At 42.3% G+C, this 15748-nt stretch overlaps 1 protein-coding gene across 3 annotated transcripts in view; it reads left to right on the top strand.

Annotated features, from left to right (window-relative positions):
* Positions 1–4191: 4191 nt before the first annotated feature.
* Positions 4192–15748, top strand: part of Herc5 (HECT and RLD domain containing E3 ubiquitin protein ligase 5) — a 32357-nt gene continuing 20800 nt past the window's right edge. The window contains exons 1-10 of one of the 3 annotated variants that reach the window (XM_090356820.1): positions 4192–4520; positions 6561–6681; positions 7977–8053; positions 9720–9941; positions 11472–11563; positions 11770–11900; positions 12374–12519; positions 13414–13490; positions 14281–14384; positions 15585–15644. In XM_090356820.1, coding sequence (XP_090212946.1) covers positions 4217–4520; positions 6561–6681; positions 7977–8053; positions 9720–9941; positions 11472–11563; positions 11770–11900; positions 12374–12519; positions 13414–13490; positions 14281–14384; positions 15585–15644 — 1334 coding nt within the window. In that variant the 5' untranslated portion in view covers positions 4192–4216. Of the gene's footprint in view, positions 4521–4890; positions 5004–5082; positions 5192–6560; positions 6682–7976; positions 8054–9719; positions 9942–11471; positions 11564–11769; positions 11901–12373; positions 12520–13413; positions 13491–14280; positions 14385–15584; positions 15645–15748 lie in introns of those variants that run through there. The other 2 variants (XM_090356821.1, XM_090356823.1) reach the window with 2 other exon arrangements.

Genomic DNA, 15748 nt, shown 5'->3' with positions numbered 1-15748 from the left:
TACTTTCAACTCTTGAGAACTCTTTTCAAGGTCATGTCTTGATTAGATCCAAACAAAGGGTATTGTAAATAGAAAATGCTAGTTTTGTAAAACAAAAACCATTTCCAGGATTAATAGAAATATTTTGTTGGGAGACCCACTGATGTTCCCCTTTTTACATACATAAAATTAGCAATCTATGTCATTTTAAAAGGATATATTTCTCAAAATTGGTATCTATTTCAGATAGCAACTGTTATTTTTGTTTAACTCACTGTGCAGCTGTATACACAGGATTTTCAATCATTTTAGCAATAATTTTCCAACTTAATTTTTTAGTTTCTACCAGAAACTATGAGTAAATTAATCAAACACAGTAGGTTTTTTTCTTTTTTTACCAGTCCTGGGCTTGAGCTCAGGGCCTGAGCACTGTCCTTGGACTTTCTCAAGGCTAGAGCTCTACCACTTGAGCCTCAGCACCACTTCTGGCTTTTTTCTGTGTATGTGGCACTGAGGAATTGAACCCGGGTCTTCGTGCATGCTAGGCAAGCACTCTACCATTAGGCCAAACTCCCGGCCACTCAAACACAATAGTTTTTGCTTGACAAAGATGAGTTCATTCCACAGTGGTTGTATGGAATGTCATTTCCATACATTACTTTAGATGTTGTAATCTAAATGAGTGCAGAGACTTAACCAGCACTGTCTGTCTTTCTGGACACAATTCTGTGAGAACTTCGTAGATTTGGCAACTTCATTGCTGAATGTATCACCACCATATACAGTGCTATCCACGTGGCAAACATACAATGAAAGTGTGTTTGCTGCAGTTGTGGCAATATCCCACAATACAGCTTGTAATCCAGGGGAAAGCAGACACATTTTATCCTTCATAGACATGTTTCCACATGACTTTTTCTCTTTGTTAAACATAAATCTCAACTGAGAGATGAAACAGCCAAAGTATTTGAGGACCTATGGTAATACAGTGGGAAATGTATTAGCTTTGGTATCAGATTTGATTACTGCTACTGGTAAGTAACAGTTCTTTGAAATTGGAGTGTTTTTAATCTCCAGTTATCTGCAAAATGGTGATAGGCTAAAATGTCTGGAAGTAGGCCAGATGGTTGTGTCTCATAATTCTAGATATTGAGGAGGTTGAGAACTGGTTTGAGGCAGTGTAGGCAGAAAGAGTGGGATATGTTGCTTAAGTGGTTGAGTGGCCAGCTACACCCAAGATCATGACTTTAAATACCAGGTGACAAATAACCTGCACAGTTTTAAAAGATGCATCGTCTCATATATATATACATATATCTACCTACCTACCTATCAGTGAGGGAGGGCGTGACATTGCCCAGAAAGAAATTATTACCTGACTTAGGTAACTAACCCCCCTGTAGATCACCTTTGTAATAACAATAAAGAATGGCAGAAATTTGAAAGTTCAATAAACTTTGGTCCAGCAATAAAAAGTAAGTAGTCTCATAGAATGCCAATTACAAATTAGTCAAGCATTAAGTGTCTCATGCCTATTATCAGCTACTCAAGAGGCTGATATTTGAGGATCACAGTTTGAAGCCTTTGGGGGCAGAGAAATCTCAGACTATTCTTGAATGAAAAAGGCGAGGAAGAACATAAGGCCCACCGTTCAATCCTCAGTACTGGCACAAAAAAGAACAGCTTGGTAGGTGTAACTGCAAATATATCTGATGTTATTTGTGTTATACTTAACACAATCTCACCCCGCATTGTAAGGAGGGTCTTAATAATTCCCTGAGTCTTTACCTATCTAGTCAAAGTAGAGGAATAAAAAGACATTGATTACTTAACATATAAAACTTTCTTTTGCCCCCACATAGCCTGATAAATACTATGATAATCAAACAACCAATTCAGTCAGACAATGTTAAAATTCAGCCTCCTAGAATGTTAGAATTCCTGATTTTTTTTTCTGGGAAAAATAGGTTATGTTCTGTTTCTGTTTTTGCTTTTTCTCCCCCGACCAGTCAACTCTAGCCTGGCCTTTCATAGACTTTCCCCCTTGCCACTTGAGCCATGCCTGCATTCCTGGCTAATTGGAGATGAGTTTTGGTTTCATCTGCTGGGCTGGCTACAAACTTCCATTCTGGACCTGAGTAGCTAGGATTACAGGCAGGAGCCACCAACACCCAACTTTTTCCATGGAATTCGAATTTAGGCAAGCGTTTTCCCCCTTAAACCATATGCTCAGTCTTTTTTATTTAGCTTTTTTTTGGAGTGGGGGGAGGACAGGCTTGTCTTAACCATACAAAACCAGTATCAGCTGCCTACAAATTTCTGTGGTTGTCCCAGCCATCCACGGGAGACTTGTGGTCTAAGTACTTGTTGGAAATGGCAGCCCATATATATCTTGCCAGAGACAGTGTAGAGATAAGGGCACAGTAGAAATGGTCGCCCTCAGGAAACGTTCAGTTATTAAGTTACCAGACATTGGCTGTCGCTTGGGCTTTTCATCCCAGAGGTGACTTTTTCTAAAGCAAATGGTGTGGTTTTTTTTTTTTTTTGTTTTGTTTTGTTTTTAACGAAAGGTCTATAGGAAGTCTCCTGTAGCCAAGCTTGCTCTGGAACCTGAGATCCCTTTGCCCACTGCCTCAGCTTTTGGGTGCTGTGATTACAGACTGGGGTCAGGCCTGGCTAGGATCAATTCCTCAAATATCCCTGCCACCAGTGGGCCATGCCTGCAATCCTGCTTACTCAGGAGGCTGAGATCCAGGTTCTAAGTCAGCTAGGGCAAGAACATGACTCATCTACAATTAACTACAACCCCCCCCCCCAACAACCACAAAAAAACAGAAAAGAAAAGCCTGAAGTGGAGCTGTGGCTCACGTAGCCCTGAGCGAAGGTCACAGGCAGTGGTCTGTCACTGAGTTCAAGCCCCAGGACTGGCACAAAGGAACACGTACCACAACCACAACTGGAGGATCGTCAGAGCGCTATGCTGAGTGAAAAAGCAAGGCCAGAGGCCCCCTGTGGTGAGCAGGTGAAGTAATCCACCGAGGGGCCAGTGACTAGGATGCACCACAGTGTATTGATTTAACACAGCAGAGTTGACACTAGATTCTAGTTCCTGTCTTCTAGTCCTAATTTACCTAATCCTGCCCTGCCTATCCAGCACACCCGCTGGACTCACCCCTCCCACACCTTAGTCCCGAAGTTGAGCAGGGCCTGCGGGTCAGATGATAGACGCAGCTCCCAGTCCTGCCCAGGTGTGAGCTCCTGAGCCGCACCACGGCGCTAGGTCAAGGCAAGGCGCAGCTTCGGTGGGCGAAAGATGCTCCAACCACAGTCCCGCATTCTGGGTCCTTGGCTGCTCCTCTCTGGCCTAAACCCCATCTTGCCTGATTCAGATGGGTTATGCCCTGGGTTGGTGGTGCCCAGAGATGTGCTGGTAGTATTGCTCTATCTCCTGTGCCCGCGTCTGGGCTCTTAGGTATTTTACGATTATTCTATCTTGTAAGCTATGCCCCTGGCGGTTCCTATGGTTACGGTCCATGTGTCCTTGCATCGGCTTTACCTCCCACGTCCACGTGCCTTTAGACACAAGTTTGTCTTGACACTCTAAGTATTTTAGCTGTATTTCAGCCCATTGTTTTCCATTCTGATCATATTCATGAGTATTTTCCCATCAATCACACTCATTCTTCTAGTATCTTCACATCTTTATGATCACAACACCCCCTCCCCCAAACAGCTTCACTAAACCGAGTTCTAGAGAGGTTAACCAGCGTGGGCACAGCGGGAACCCCGGGGGGCCCGGGGAAGGATGGGGGGGTGCACTGGGCCTCGGCCGGGCGGGTTCACTCTGGCTGCCAGCAGTGGGAACCTGCAGCACCGCCCCCGCCCCGGCCGCCCGCCTCCCGGCGCCCAGAAAGAAACAATCAGGCGGCGCCCAGAAAGAAACAATCAGTTTCATTTCTGGTTGAAAAAAAAAAAAAACAATCAGTTTCATTTCTGGCTGGAACCGGATCCGCCCCGCCCCCAGCCCACGCGCGGAGACTCGGGCTGGGGGCGGGGCGTGGGCGGCCTCGGGGGCGGGGCCTGGCGTCCGAGCATCCTAGACGCCGTCGCTGCCCCCCCCCCTCCTCCGCGCGCGACGTTGGGGACGTGGCCGCGGCGCCCTCGGAAGCTCGCTCTCGCCCCCCCCCCTTCCCCGCTCCGGCACCGCCTCGCGGCCTCGGAGCCACGCAAACCAGCCATGGAGCCACGACGGAGGAAGTCGCGGGGTTCGGCGCGTTCGACTCCCGGGGCCCGGCCGGCCGACTCGCCTCGGACCCCGGCGTTCCGGCCCGCCGCCGTGCCCCGCGCCGCGACCTCCCCGGCCGCGCAGGTCTGGCTGTTCCCCGGCGGCGCCGACGAGCTCCGCCACGCTCTGTCTCGGAGGGTGGAGACTCTGCGCCAGGTCTCCTGCACCCGGCGGCGCCTGGTGGTGCTGGAGCGCGGCGGGACGGGCGTCGAGATCTACTTGCTGCCCGTAGGCCATGATGGCGTCCGGAAGCCCCGTGAGTGGGACGGGGCCCTCGCGCCTGGGGCTGAGGTGGAAGAGGGAAAGCGGGCCGCGGGGGACCGGGTGGGGGGCCGGGGCGGCGGCGGGGAGGGCGAAGCTTCGCCTCAGGACGGCCGCGGAGGCGCCGCGCCGCCGTCGAATGTCGGCCTTTCACGCAAAGGAACATTCAAAAGGGCCGCCGCCGCGCGCCGGGCTCGGCGGGGCTCGGCGGGGCTCGGCCGGGCTCGGCGGGGCTCGGCGGGGCTCGGCCGGGCTCGGCGGGGCTCCGCGGGGCTCCGCGGGGCTCCGCGGGGCTCGGCCGCGTTCGCCGGCGTTCGCGGGCTCGCCCGGCGGCGCCCGCGCTTGCCTTGGCCCCCTTGGCCGCTGGATGCAAGCACAGCGGTGACCACTCGGCCGTCCGTCGGGCCCGGGCCGCACTGGCTGGGCCTCCTCTTCCCCACGGCCAGTCTGACAGCGTCGCGGAGCCGTTAGGCCCGGGGTGAGCCCGGCCGACCCCTCCCCGCGCCGGGGCGGGCGCCGTGAGGAAAACGCCATCCGCTGCTTTTTCGCCTCTTTGGCCGCCCCCGTCCCAGTCCCCCCGCCGCCCCCAGCCTGTAATCCTAGCTACTGAGGGAGACTGAGATCTGAGGATCCGGGTTGGAAGGTTCGAGGCCAGCTCAGGAAGGAAAGTTCGGGAGTCAAGCCGGGAAGTGGCGCGCTGGCCTTGAGTGGGAACAGTTGATGTAACGTCATTTAAATACTAAAAAATAGCCTTTGGCCCAGCATACACGCAGTGACCTTTTCTTGTTTTATACGCACGATTTAAATGTTCAGTGTTTTAAGACGTTGAATGGATTTTGTTTGAGGTTAAAAAGTTATCGAGACTCCAAGGTTATTTAAATATACTCAACCTTTTTGCGGGTTTTTCTTTCTCGTGGTACTAGGGTTTGGTCTCAGTTACAACATTTGCTAGCTTAGCTTACACACAACCACTTAAGACACACCTTCCAACAGTTTCTACAGTTAAATTGTTCGGTAAATTTGGAATCTATGTTGATTTGAGGAGTGGGGCGGAATTTGTTTCCAAGCAGCTAGATGAATGTTCCAATACCATCTATTGAATATCCTTTTTTTCAGTTGATTCGAGCTGATTAATCTGCATCATCTCCTCTTAACCACATTCTTTTTGGTACTCCTCACCCCCTTTTATTTATAGTATGGCTTGTACTTTGAGATTTTTGAATAATTACATTTTGCTACTGCTAACGAATGAAACAATGTCACTAAACTAGTTTAATTTTTGTGAACAAGTTAAATGATATTTAAATAATAACTACTGGATAATTTTAAATCTTCAGGAAGGGCTAAATGCAAAAATTCTTTAACCTCATCACCTATAAAAAGAATCCCCCAAACACAGTTCTTCTGTTAAGAATATGACTATTGGCTTTATTGGAAGCAATTTGGAGGTGCTCGTTTTTTTTTTTTTTTTTTGGGTTTGGTTTGTGGGTAGAGTATGCCTCCAAAACCACAATGCATTTGTTTTACTGCGTAAAGTTATATTTTCTCAAACTTTTCCACTTGTCACGTCAGATTTAGTTTCTGCAGATCTTTAACAATTTCAGGGTCCAAAAACTCAGTGCCTTGTCATATGTAGGAAAGTCTACAAGACTGCTGGCATTCCTAATTACTTTTGAGAACCCACTCCCTCACTGTCCCCCTCTTTCTTGGAAAGCCTCGAGCTTGGATTCAGGGCCTGGGCACTTTCCCTGAGCTTCGTTTGGTCAAGGCTAGCACTCATCATTTGAGCCACAGTGCCACTTCTGGTTTTTTCTGGTTATGTGGTACTGAGGAATCGAACCTAGGATTTCTTGCTTGCCAGGCAGGCACTCTACGACTAAGCCACATTCCCAGCCCATCAACTTGCATTTTCTTAAGCTATTAATGTTAAGCTCAAGTTTCTTCTTCCAGATACTTGAAGTATATTAAGATGAATCAATAATAATTCTAGGTAATAACCAGAGTGAGACAGTTACTGGTTGGATTTGTTCTACAGGATACATTAAGTTAGGGAAAAAAATGAAGATACATTCCATGGACCAAGGAGTGGAGCACCTGCTGGTTCTGTCCTCGGATGGAAAGCCCTTTCAGTACAACTACAGCCTAGAACATGCAAGGTGGGGAATTTTCTGACATTAAAAGTAATGGTTTTATAGGAAAACATTACTTGTCCAATTCTTGTCCCTTGCTGTAGCTTGTACCTTGAGTTGAGTAACTGGCTAGCATATTTCATGGTAGCTGTCTGTTACACATGAACATGACTATGTTGTATATAGGTAACACATGACTACACATATGGTACTGAAATTGAGTACTGTAAGTATTTAAATGAAATGATTCATTAGTCTGCCAAATCCTAGATTAGATTTGAAATCCTAGATTTCAGTAATGCTATAAAAATGACATTTTCGACCTACGAAAAAGGTTCATATGGAATAATTTGTGAGACTTTATTGTAATAGATCACTAGAATTAGAATGTATTTTCAAGTTGCATTTATTCCTGCATCATAAAATTGTTCCTATAAGACTGTTAGAATTGGCTGGGAGTTTGGCTTAGTGGTAGAGTGCTTGCCTTGATACCCCATACATAGAAAAAGCCAAAAATGGTGCTGTGGCTCAAATGGTACAGCCCTAGCCTTAAGAAAGCACAAAGACAGTGCTCAGGACCTGAGTTCAAGCTCCAGAACTGGCAAAAAAAGAAAGAAAGAAAGAAAGAAAGAAAGAAAGAAAGAAAGAAAGAAAGAAAGAAACAATTGTTAGTATCAGCCAGGTGCTGGTGGCTCATGCCTGTAATCCCGGCTACTCAGGAGGCTGAGATCTGAGGATTGATGTTCAAAGCCATCCCAGGCACAAAAGTCCGTGAAACTCTTATCTCCAATGAACCATCAGAAAACCGGAAGTGGCGCTGTGGTAGAGTGAACAGTGCCCAGGCCCAGAGTTCAAGTCCCATGCCTGACACTCCCTGCCCCCCCCCCGAAAAGCTGTTAGAATCATCTTAGTACTATACGATTTTCATTTTTTACTTGAAATTATTTAAAGCATTTTTACAGTTTTGTATACTGAATGTGGAGCAGTGTATTTAAAGGGTTTTTTTTTCCAAGTCTTGGGCTTGAACTCAGGGCCTGAGCACTGTCCTTGGACTTTCTCAAGGCTAGAGCTCTACCACTTGAGCCTCAGCACCACTTCCAGCTTTTTTCTATGTATGTGGTACCGAGGAATTGAACCTGGGTCTTCATGCATGCTAGGCAAACACTCTACCACTAGGCTAAACTCCCGGACCCTAAAGGTTTATTTTCTTGAGTTCTAAACTAAATTAATAATTCTGTCGTCCATGTTGTTATGTCCCATAAAATATATAGCCTATAAATGACATAACAATATATGACATAAGTTATATCTTCTTCCATCAGGTTTCAAAGTATTTTACAAGAAAAAAGTATAATTCAGATTGCCTGTGGAGATTATCATTCTCTTGCACTTTCTAAAGGTACTTTTGTGAAATAGTTTTTTGGTAGTAGTTGATGCCATAACTATAATGCCAATGCTCTGAAGGCTGAGGCAGGAGGATCATGATTTCCAGGCTAGCCTTGCTATATAATAAATTTTAGGAGATTTGAACTGAATAGTCTCTGTCCAAACAAAAACATACTCTGGGGATGGATGGGGGGAAGGATGTTGGTTAGTATTCATAAATATAGAGCCATCAGAGAATAACTCCCAGATGGCTATAGTTTCTATTTATTTATTTCATGTTTTTGTTTTCCTTGTTGTGCTGGTACTGTGGCTCGAACTCAGGCTTCTTATGGCTCACTACTGGCCTTCCATCCCTTGAGTCATGCCTCCATTTTCAGCCTTCTATGAGTTAATGGAGAAAAGAGTCTCAAATTTGTTAGTCTGGGCTGGTTTTGAACCTAGATGCTCAAATTTCAGCCTCCTGGCAGGATTATCCAGTGCCCAGCTTATTCCATCCTTTAAAAAAATTATTTATTGTTTTGGTCGTGGTGCTTGCTTGAACTTTGGTCCTGGACCTTCAGCTTCAGCTCAAGGTTAGCACTCTTAGCACTTGAACCACTTCACATTTTCTGGTGGTTATTTGAAGATAACAGTCTTTTGCATTTCTGTGCCAGGTCTGGCTTTGAACTGTGATCCTCAGATATCAGCCTCCTGAGTAGCTAGGATTACAGGAGTGAGCCACTAGCACATAGCCATATTTTTACTTTTTGAGTTGAAATAGCAAAAATTTTCTTAAAATTTTTTTTGTTTGAGATTATGTTTTGCTGCTCGGGTACCTGAAATTATAATAATCTTCTAAGTAGTTGAGATCCTCTTGCCTCAGCATCTTAGGTAGCTAAGATTACATTTATCACCACTTTCTGGCTCAAAATCATTCCTTCTAGAATCCAGTCAGGCCAAGACCATTTTTTTTCCTTTTTTCTTTTTTCTTATTATTTTTTTCTGGTCATGGGACTTGAACTTTGGGCCTGGGCATTGTCGCTGAGCTCTTCAGCTCAAGGCTACTACCTTAACCCTTGAGCCACAGCACCACTTCAACTCAGACCATTCTTTTCCAGGGCTTCCATTCCTTTTCCTGGTACTATTCTCTGATGATTCTAAGTGAATTTTTGAAGTGGATTATGTGGAGCTTTAGGTGTGTGAAGGGAGGGATTCAACAGATCTTGTTTTCTCAGTGGCAGACATTTCTGTGTTTTTTATAGACCAAATTGGTGGGTTTTAAATTGGCTATTTTTTTTTTGGCTAGTCATGGGGCTTGAACTCAGTGCCTGAGCACTGTCCTTGAGTTTTCACAAGGTTAGTACTCAACCACCTGAGCCATAGTACTTCTTCCAGCCTTTTGCATGTATGTGATACAGGGGAATCGAGCCCAGGACTTTGTACATGCTAGGCAAGCACTCTACCACTAGGCCATGCTCCTGGCTTTAATTAGCTATTTTTTTGAATCTGAATAAAATATGTTCAAGTACTTTCATTTATTTCCTGGAGATAAATGAAAGATGATGAGGATGTTAAGTGTTAACTCCCTGAGAAAAATTTTCTGTGAATGTAGGTAACGTACATAATGGCCTAGGATAATGTAATTTATGTCTACTGCATTTGAAACTTAATAACACAGTGTTTTCTTTGTTTATGTTAAGGTGGTGAGCTTTTTTCATGGGGACAGAACTTACACGGCCAGCTAGGAGTTGGAAAGACAATTTCTTCAGCCCCCACACCACAGACTGTGGAGCATCTTGCGGGAGTCCCCTTGATTCAGATTTCTGCAGGAGAAGCACACAGCATGGCTTTGTCCATGTCTGGAAAAATTTACTCCTGGGGGAAAAATGATTATGGACAACTAGGCCTGGGCCACACCAAGAGTATGGAACAATTTTCAAATTTATGATATGAAATATATCTGTTAGATAAGAGAGAATCAAAAACATACCCTGTCAAAATGCTGAGACCCTCACTTTATATTGTTCTTCATAATTTACCTTTGTCTTCAGGGTAGAATTATCCCCAAGAACATGTACAGTATAGTGCCTGACTATAAGAGATGTTTTGGGCCTGTGTGGGGTGTGAAAGACCACTAAATTCGGGATTGGAATACCTGGGTTCTGCTTCTGTCTTGCAGACATAACAGCACATATCACATAACAGCACCTTGCCTGTCACTTCCTTTTCTCTAGGCCTTATTTCTTTTTTTGGAAACTGGCAGACTTGAATGACCTTCCAACATGCTCTTTGCATTATATCAGTTAATAGATTATTACAAAAGAAACTCATCCCAATTTTTTTTCTTGATAGGGAGTAGGTTGGTCATAGGGCTTTAATTCAGGATCTGGGTGCTGTCCCTGAGCTTTTTCACTGAAGGCTAGCACACTATTTCTTAAGAGTCACAGCCTCACTTTGAATTTTCTGGTGGTTAATTGGAGATTAGCGTCTCGGGACATTGCTACCTGTGCTGAGTTTGAGGTTCAGATCTCAGCCTCCTGTAGCTAGCATCCAGTATTATTTCAACAGGCATCAATTATGTATGCGTGTATATATTTATGCACACAGAATAAATGTAATTTCTGAGTCTGAACTACCTCTTGTGGGCTTGTGGCAAAATTTCTCATGGTTCCAAGCATGGTTCTTATATAACACTGAGAAGGGCTAAAAGTAAAAGGATAAACTAGTTTTTCTTTTTTTTTTTTTTTGCCAGTCCTAGGCTTGAGCTCAGGGCCTGAGCACTGTCCTTGGACTTTCTCAAGGCTAGAGCTCTACCCTTGAGCCTCAGCACCACTTCTGGCTTTTTCTATGTATGTGGTACCAAGGAATCGAACCTGGGTCTTCATGCATGCAAGGCAAATACTCTACCACTAGGCCAAACTCCCCGCCAATAAACTAGTTTTTCTAAATCTCAGTCTTTTCAAAAGAAAAATAAAAATATGAAGGTACTATAGTAGAGAATTTTACAAGAAAAAGAGATCTTTTGTGCTGACTGAAAGTAATTCTAGGGTGAAGATGTAGGGGAATATTAGAACAACCTGCCTAGAACACCCAAAGTCTGTAGTTCTATCCGCCAAAAATAAATAAGTAGAGATGTTACGTTACATATATACATATATATGTGTGTGTATATGTATCTTCTTGCGTGTAAATATTAGGTGTCCTGCAAAGTTGCAGGTGTGTTGACAATTTGGGAAGTAGCCTTACTTCTTTCAGGTCCAGATCCTCAAATGTGATCCTGTTAACCAGAGTTCCACCCTCACCTTTAGGCTTAGAGTGTGGACTTTAATAATGCAGATGAAGAGCTTTTTGGGTCAGAATGGGATGGGCACTGTTGTTGCTAGATAGAGAAGAAACAGCATAGACAACAGCTTTTCCTTGTGGTCACTTCAGCTGTTTTTTTCCCTATGCAGAGAAAGATTTTCCTTCTCTTATTGAAGCAGTAGACAATCAGAAAGTTGAATTTGTTGCTTGTGGCGGCTCTCACACTGCCTTGCTCACTCAGGTGCGTGTATCCTTGTCTCTTCTGACTATTTCTGGAAGAGTGCTTTCTATGATTTAGTGTTTCCTACTTATAATAGGTTTTCCTAGTTATCTAGGAGTTTTACTTGCAGTGTGGCTTTTACTAACTAATTCACCAATGAGAAGCATCAGTGAGTGTGACTTCATATTTGCATTTCTGTAGCATCTGATACGAGACTCTATTCTTAGGATGGGCTGTTGTTTACTTTTGGCGCTGGAAAATATGGGCAACTTGGTCATAATTCAACACAGAATAAGCTGAGTCCTTGTTTCGTGACTGAGCTCCGTGGACATAGAGTGACCCAAATAGTATGTGGAAGGTAAGTTGTAAACTATCAAAGAAAAACATAAAAATAAATGCAAATTTTGAAGTTACCTCCCTGAAGGCCAGACTTCATCTTTGAGCAAGGCGAAATCCTTGCTATATACCTTTGGCAGGAAAGACCACTGAAGAATTTGCATGATAAGCATCTTTGGGGAATAGACTGGGAGGGAAATCAGAGGTTTAGTGACTCAATCTACTAGGATAGGTTGGAGAGGAACTTAGAGGCGGCTTCCAGTAGCTAGTAATTCTCAAGCTTAGGCTTGAAAGAGCAGTAGCAGCCCAGGCAAAATGCCAATGAAGAGAATGCCCTGTTAGGAATGATACAGGGTTTCTTAAATTTTCTCAGCCAGATAGTTTTAGCCCTTAGAATTGGCTTCATAGTAACTAGGTAACCTGAGGTGGGCGACTTACTGTATTACTAAATAATTTTGTCATTGTAGCATTTATGGTACGTGTGTTTTTTTGTAGGTGGCACACACTTGCCTACGTTTCTGAAGTGGGAAAAATCTTTTCCTTTGGTTTTGGTAAAGAAGGACAATTGGGAAATGATGGAAAACATAATCAGCTGATACCACTTCCCATGAAATTGCCATCAAATGAAGAACTCAGATTGGGTAAATGCTATAGACTTAGAGGAAGTGGTCTATTACATTGTTAGAGAAAGTGGTATCTATAAGTATGTGATGTGGTAGGGAGAGCAGCAAGTTCGGAGGGACTTTTCCTGAACATTGGCTTCATGTTTTTATAAGTAATTTACAGGAATCAGTCTAAGTAGTTGAGTCAGAACTGTTACTTTCCTCAGGGTTACTGTAAACTTGAGCAGGTAATAAAACAGACTGTAGATTATATATACTGAAACCAGTGTAAGAGGTTTACAAACTCAGAGTAATCTTTCCTGTGTGGTCCATAGTCCTGTGGAACCCTCAGAATGCTGAGCAGCTGACAGAGCTGGAGCACTGGAACTATGCATTTACTGGGCTATTAGTCCTTGTATTGGTTATTCTGTCACCCCATTTTACTGGAGGAAATAGACTTGGAAAGCAAAATAGCCACTAACTCAAAGCCAGGAAGTAAGTGGCTGAAATTGAACCATGCTCAGTGAAAGCCAGAAGCTGAACTTTTAAGTAGTCTTTAAGAAGAAATGCCTTAAAGTACTGAAAGCTTAGAATTAGGATTCTCTCAATTCTTCTGGGAGGAGTTGTTTTTTTAAAGAGTATTTCATGTGTTAAATCTTTGTTCTCTCCATGTTATAAAATGTGAAGGATCTCTTCATATTCTCTGCAGCCAACACTTAATGGTTGTTTTAGAGAATGGAAGTGGAATTAAATTAGGTAATAGTTAATGAATTATTTATGATGGAGGTATATAAAGAATTTATACTAATAATGCATATTAAACTGAGTTCACCTATCTTGTGACTCACCTGTGTTTGTCAAAATCAGATTTAACCCTGTAGTACACCATATCTACTTAATTGCTAGGAATCTTACCTTGTACATTCCTTTCAGAATGTCACAATTCAAGAAAGGAGCTGATAATGATTGCTGGAGGGAACCAAAGCATTTTGCTGTGGATGGAAAAAGAGGTAAAATTAGGTTTCTATATGTGTAATTTTGTATTTTTGGCAGATAATGGTAGTCTAGAATTCAGGGTTAGGTATACCTGAAAATTGTTCTGCTGTCAGGCTGACTTTTAGGTAATATGTGGAAATTAATCCTTTATTGTAATTTCCTTTATTTACAATCCTTTATTGTAATTGTATTGTAATGGAAACTAATTTCCATGTTTTCTTTAAAAGTCAACAGCTTCATTCATGGTAGATGCTAAGTCAATTGATTTTCTTAAGATTGCCCACCTTCTGGAGAGGCTCCTTGCTGTACTGCTGATCAGTATCCTAGAGAGCTGACATTCTAAAGAATGATACCTGGTCATAGGCATAAAGATTAATGTACAATTCCTGTGTGCACTTTACCAAGAGAAATCAAGTTTTTCCCGTTTATACATGTGATTGTCAGTTGTACTTAATTTGTTGATTGTGGGGACAAGGAGACAGATTTTCTCTGATTCTGTTCCAAGTTGTCTTTGGCAAGAACTTGTCAACCACACAAATAACTGGTAATTTCTTTCTAGAGTCCCTCCTTTATGATTGTCCCAGAGAACTATAAAAGTTTATCTGACAAGGTGATGCATGCTACTAATCCCAGAACTGATGAAGAATCACTAGAGGCTAGGAGACTGAGATCAGCCTGGACTACATTCTGAGACTTTATTAAAAATGAATTATAAAAATATCAGTTTTACCCTTTATAATATGCCTAAAAGTTGAATGTGTATTTCTGATATCCAAATTATTGTACCTTTTCATTTATTTACAGAATTCCTATGTAAATCTGAGAAGAAAAATTCTTACATTGAATGAAGGGACTCCAAAGAGATGGATTGCCGATGTGGGAACTAAACAGTGGCAAAATACGAAAAGGTATGTATACTCCTTGTGAATTGTTAAAGCAGCATTTTCTTTACTGTTTCGGTACAATAGAAAGATGAGATTTGCTTTTCTTTTAGTGTAATGTACTAATCACGGTTTCCAATAAACAGAACCAAATAAGAAGCTATACATGTGATTATTGACATACAAAGATTATTTTTATTGTTGTTGTTATTGTAATTGTCTATTGGTTCATGCTTTTGTGGGGGCTGACAAGTCTAAATAAAATGTAATAGAGACAGGCTGGAGAAGTGGGAAGAACTGATACACTTTGTGTCCAAACATAATCTAGAGGCAGGATTGGGTAACATTACAGAGGGCAATGTAACTTACTATAAATCTGCTACTTTGGATATTAATGTCTTCTGAAAAAATAACTGTCATAGAACACATCTACAGTAATGTCTGACCAAGAGTCTTGGTACTATAGCCTAGCCAAGTTGACATCTACAATTGGTCATTACAACTAAAGTACAAGCTCCTAAGTACAGCTTTCCTTATTGAAAAACTTCTCTGGACCTTTAATGTGTTTACTTACGTTGTGAATTGGAATAGTAAATTCATTATGTAGCATTTATTAGCCTTGTTTGGCCCTGGAATCACTTTTTTTGTGTACTTCTAATTCATAGCTAAATATTTGAAAGAATGGCTTGCTCTAAACTGTGAAACTCCTACCACATGGAAAGATTGTAGTCATTTTTACAAGCATCTGTTTTTAGAGATATCTTTAGGATTTTTAATTCTGGGAAATATTAGTTAAGATACATAATTTATAAAATATGAATGATTAAGGGACATTCCTGTAGAGTTACCTTGTTTTTAAGATGAAACTGAACACATGCACACATTAATTTTTGGTAACTTATTTTGTTCCACTTTCGTGAAATAGAAATAAATAAATCTTCAGACGTTATGTATAGTGAGACTGTTTTTTTCTTGTCCAAGGAATTACTGACCCTAAATCAGCCCTTTTTCTCTTTTTTGGAACATTTGAGTCTATACCTTTTTGTTTGCCTTTGATATTTTGAGACTTAGCAAATAGAGCAGATTTTTCAATGTCAAGATATTATGTAAACAAGTAGAAGAGAAAGAAAGAAGTTTGAAAGACAAGTATTCCATGTTCGTTTTGTTATATTCTATAAGGAAGTATGCTATGTGATTTGATTTATTTACAACTTACTCTTAATGTAGGGAAATTCGAGAGATATTTTCATCTCCTGCTTGCCTGACTGGAAGTTTCTTAAAGGAAAGGTAATACATATAATAAACTAAAGTTCTCTTTTAAAAAACATGAAAACATATTTAAAAATATGGCTCCAAGGCACAAAGTTTCCTTTGTGGTTTGTTTTTTGCAA

Source organism: Megascapheus bottae, chromosome 23, assembly GCF_031878675.1.
Source record: "Megascapheus bottae isolate mThoBot1 chromosome 23, mThoBot2.hap1, whole genome shotgun sequence".
NCBI classification, from domain to species: domain Eukaryota; kingdom Metazoa; phylum Chordata; class Mammalia; order Rodentia; family Geomyidae; genus Megascapheus; species Megascapheus bottae.
The sequence above is the reverse complement of the archived record's forward strand: the minus strand, read 5'-3'. Positions and strand labels throughout refer to the sequence as shown.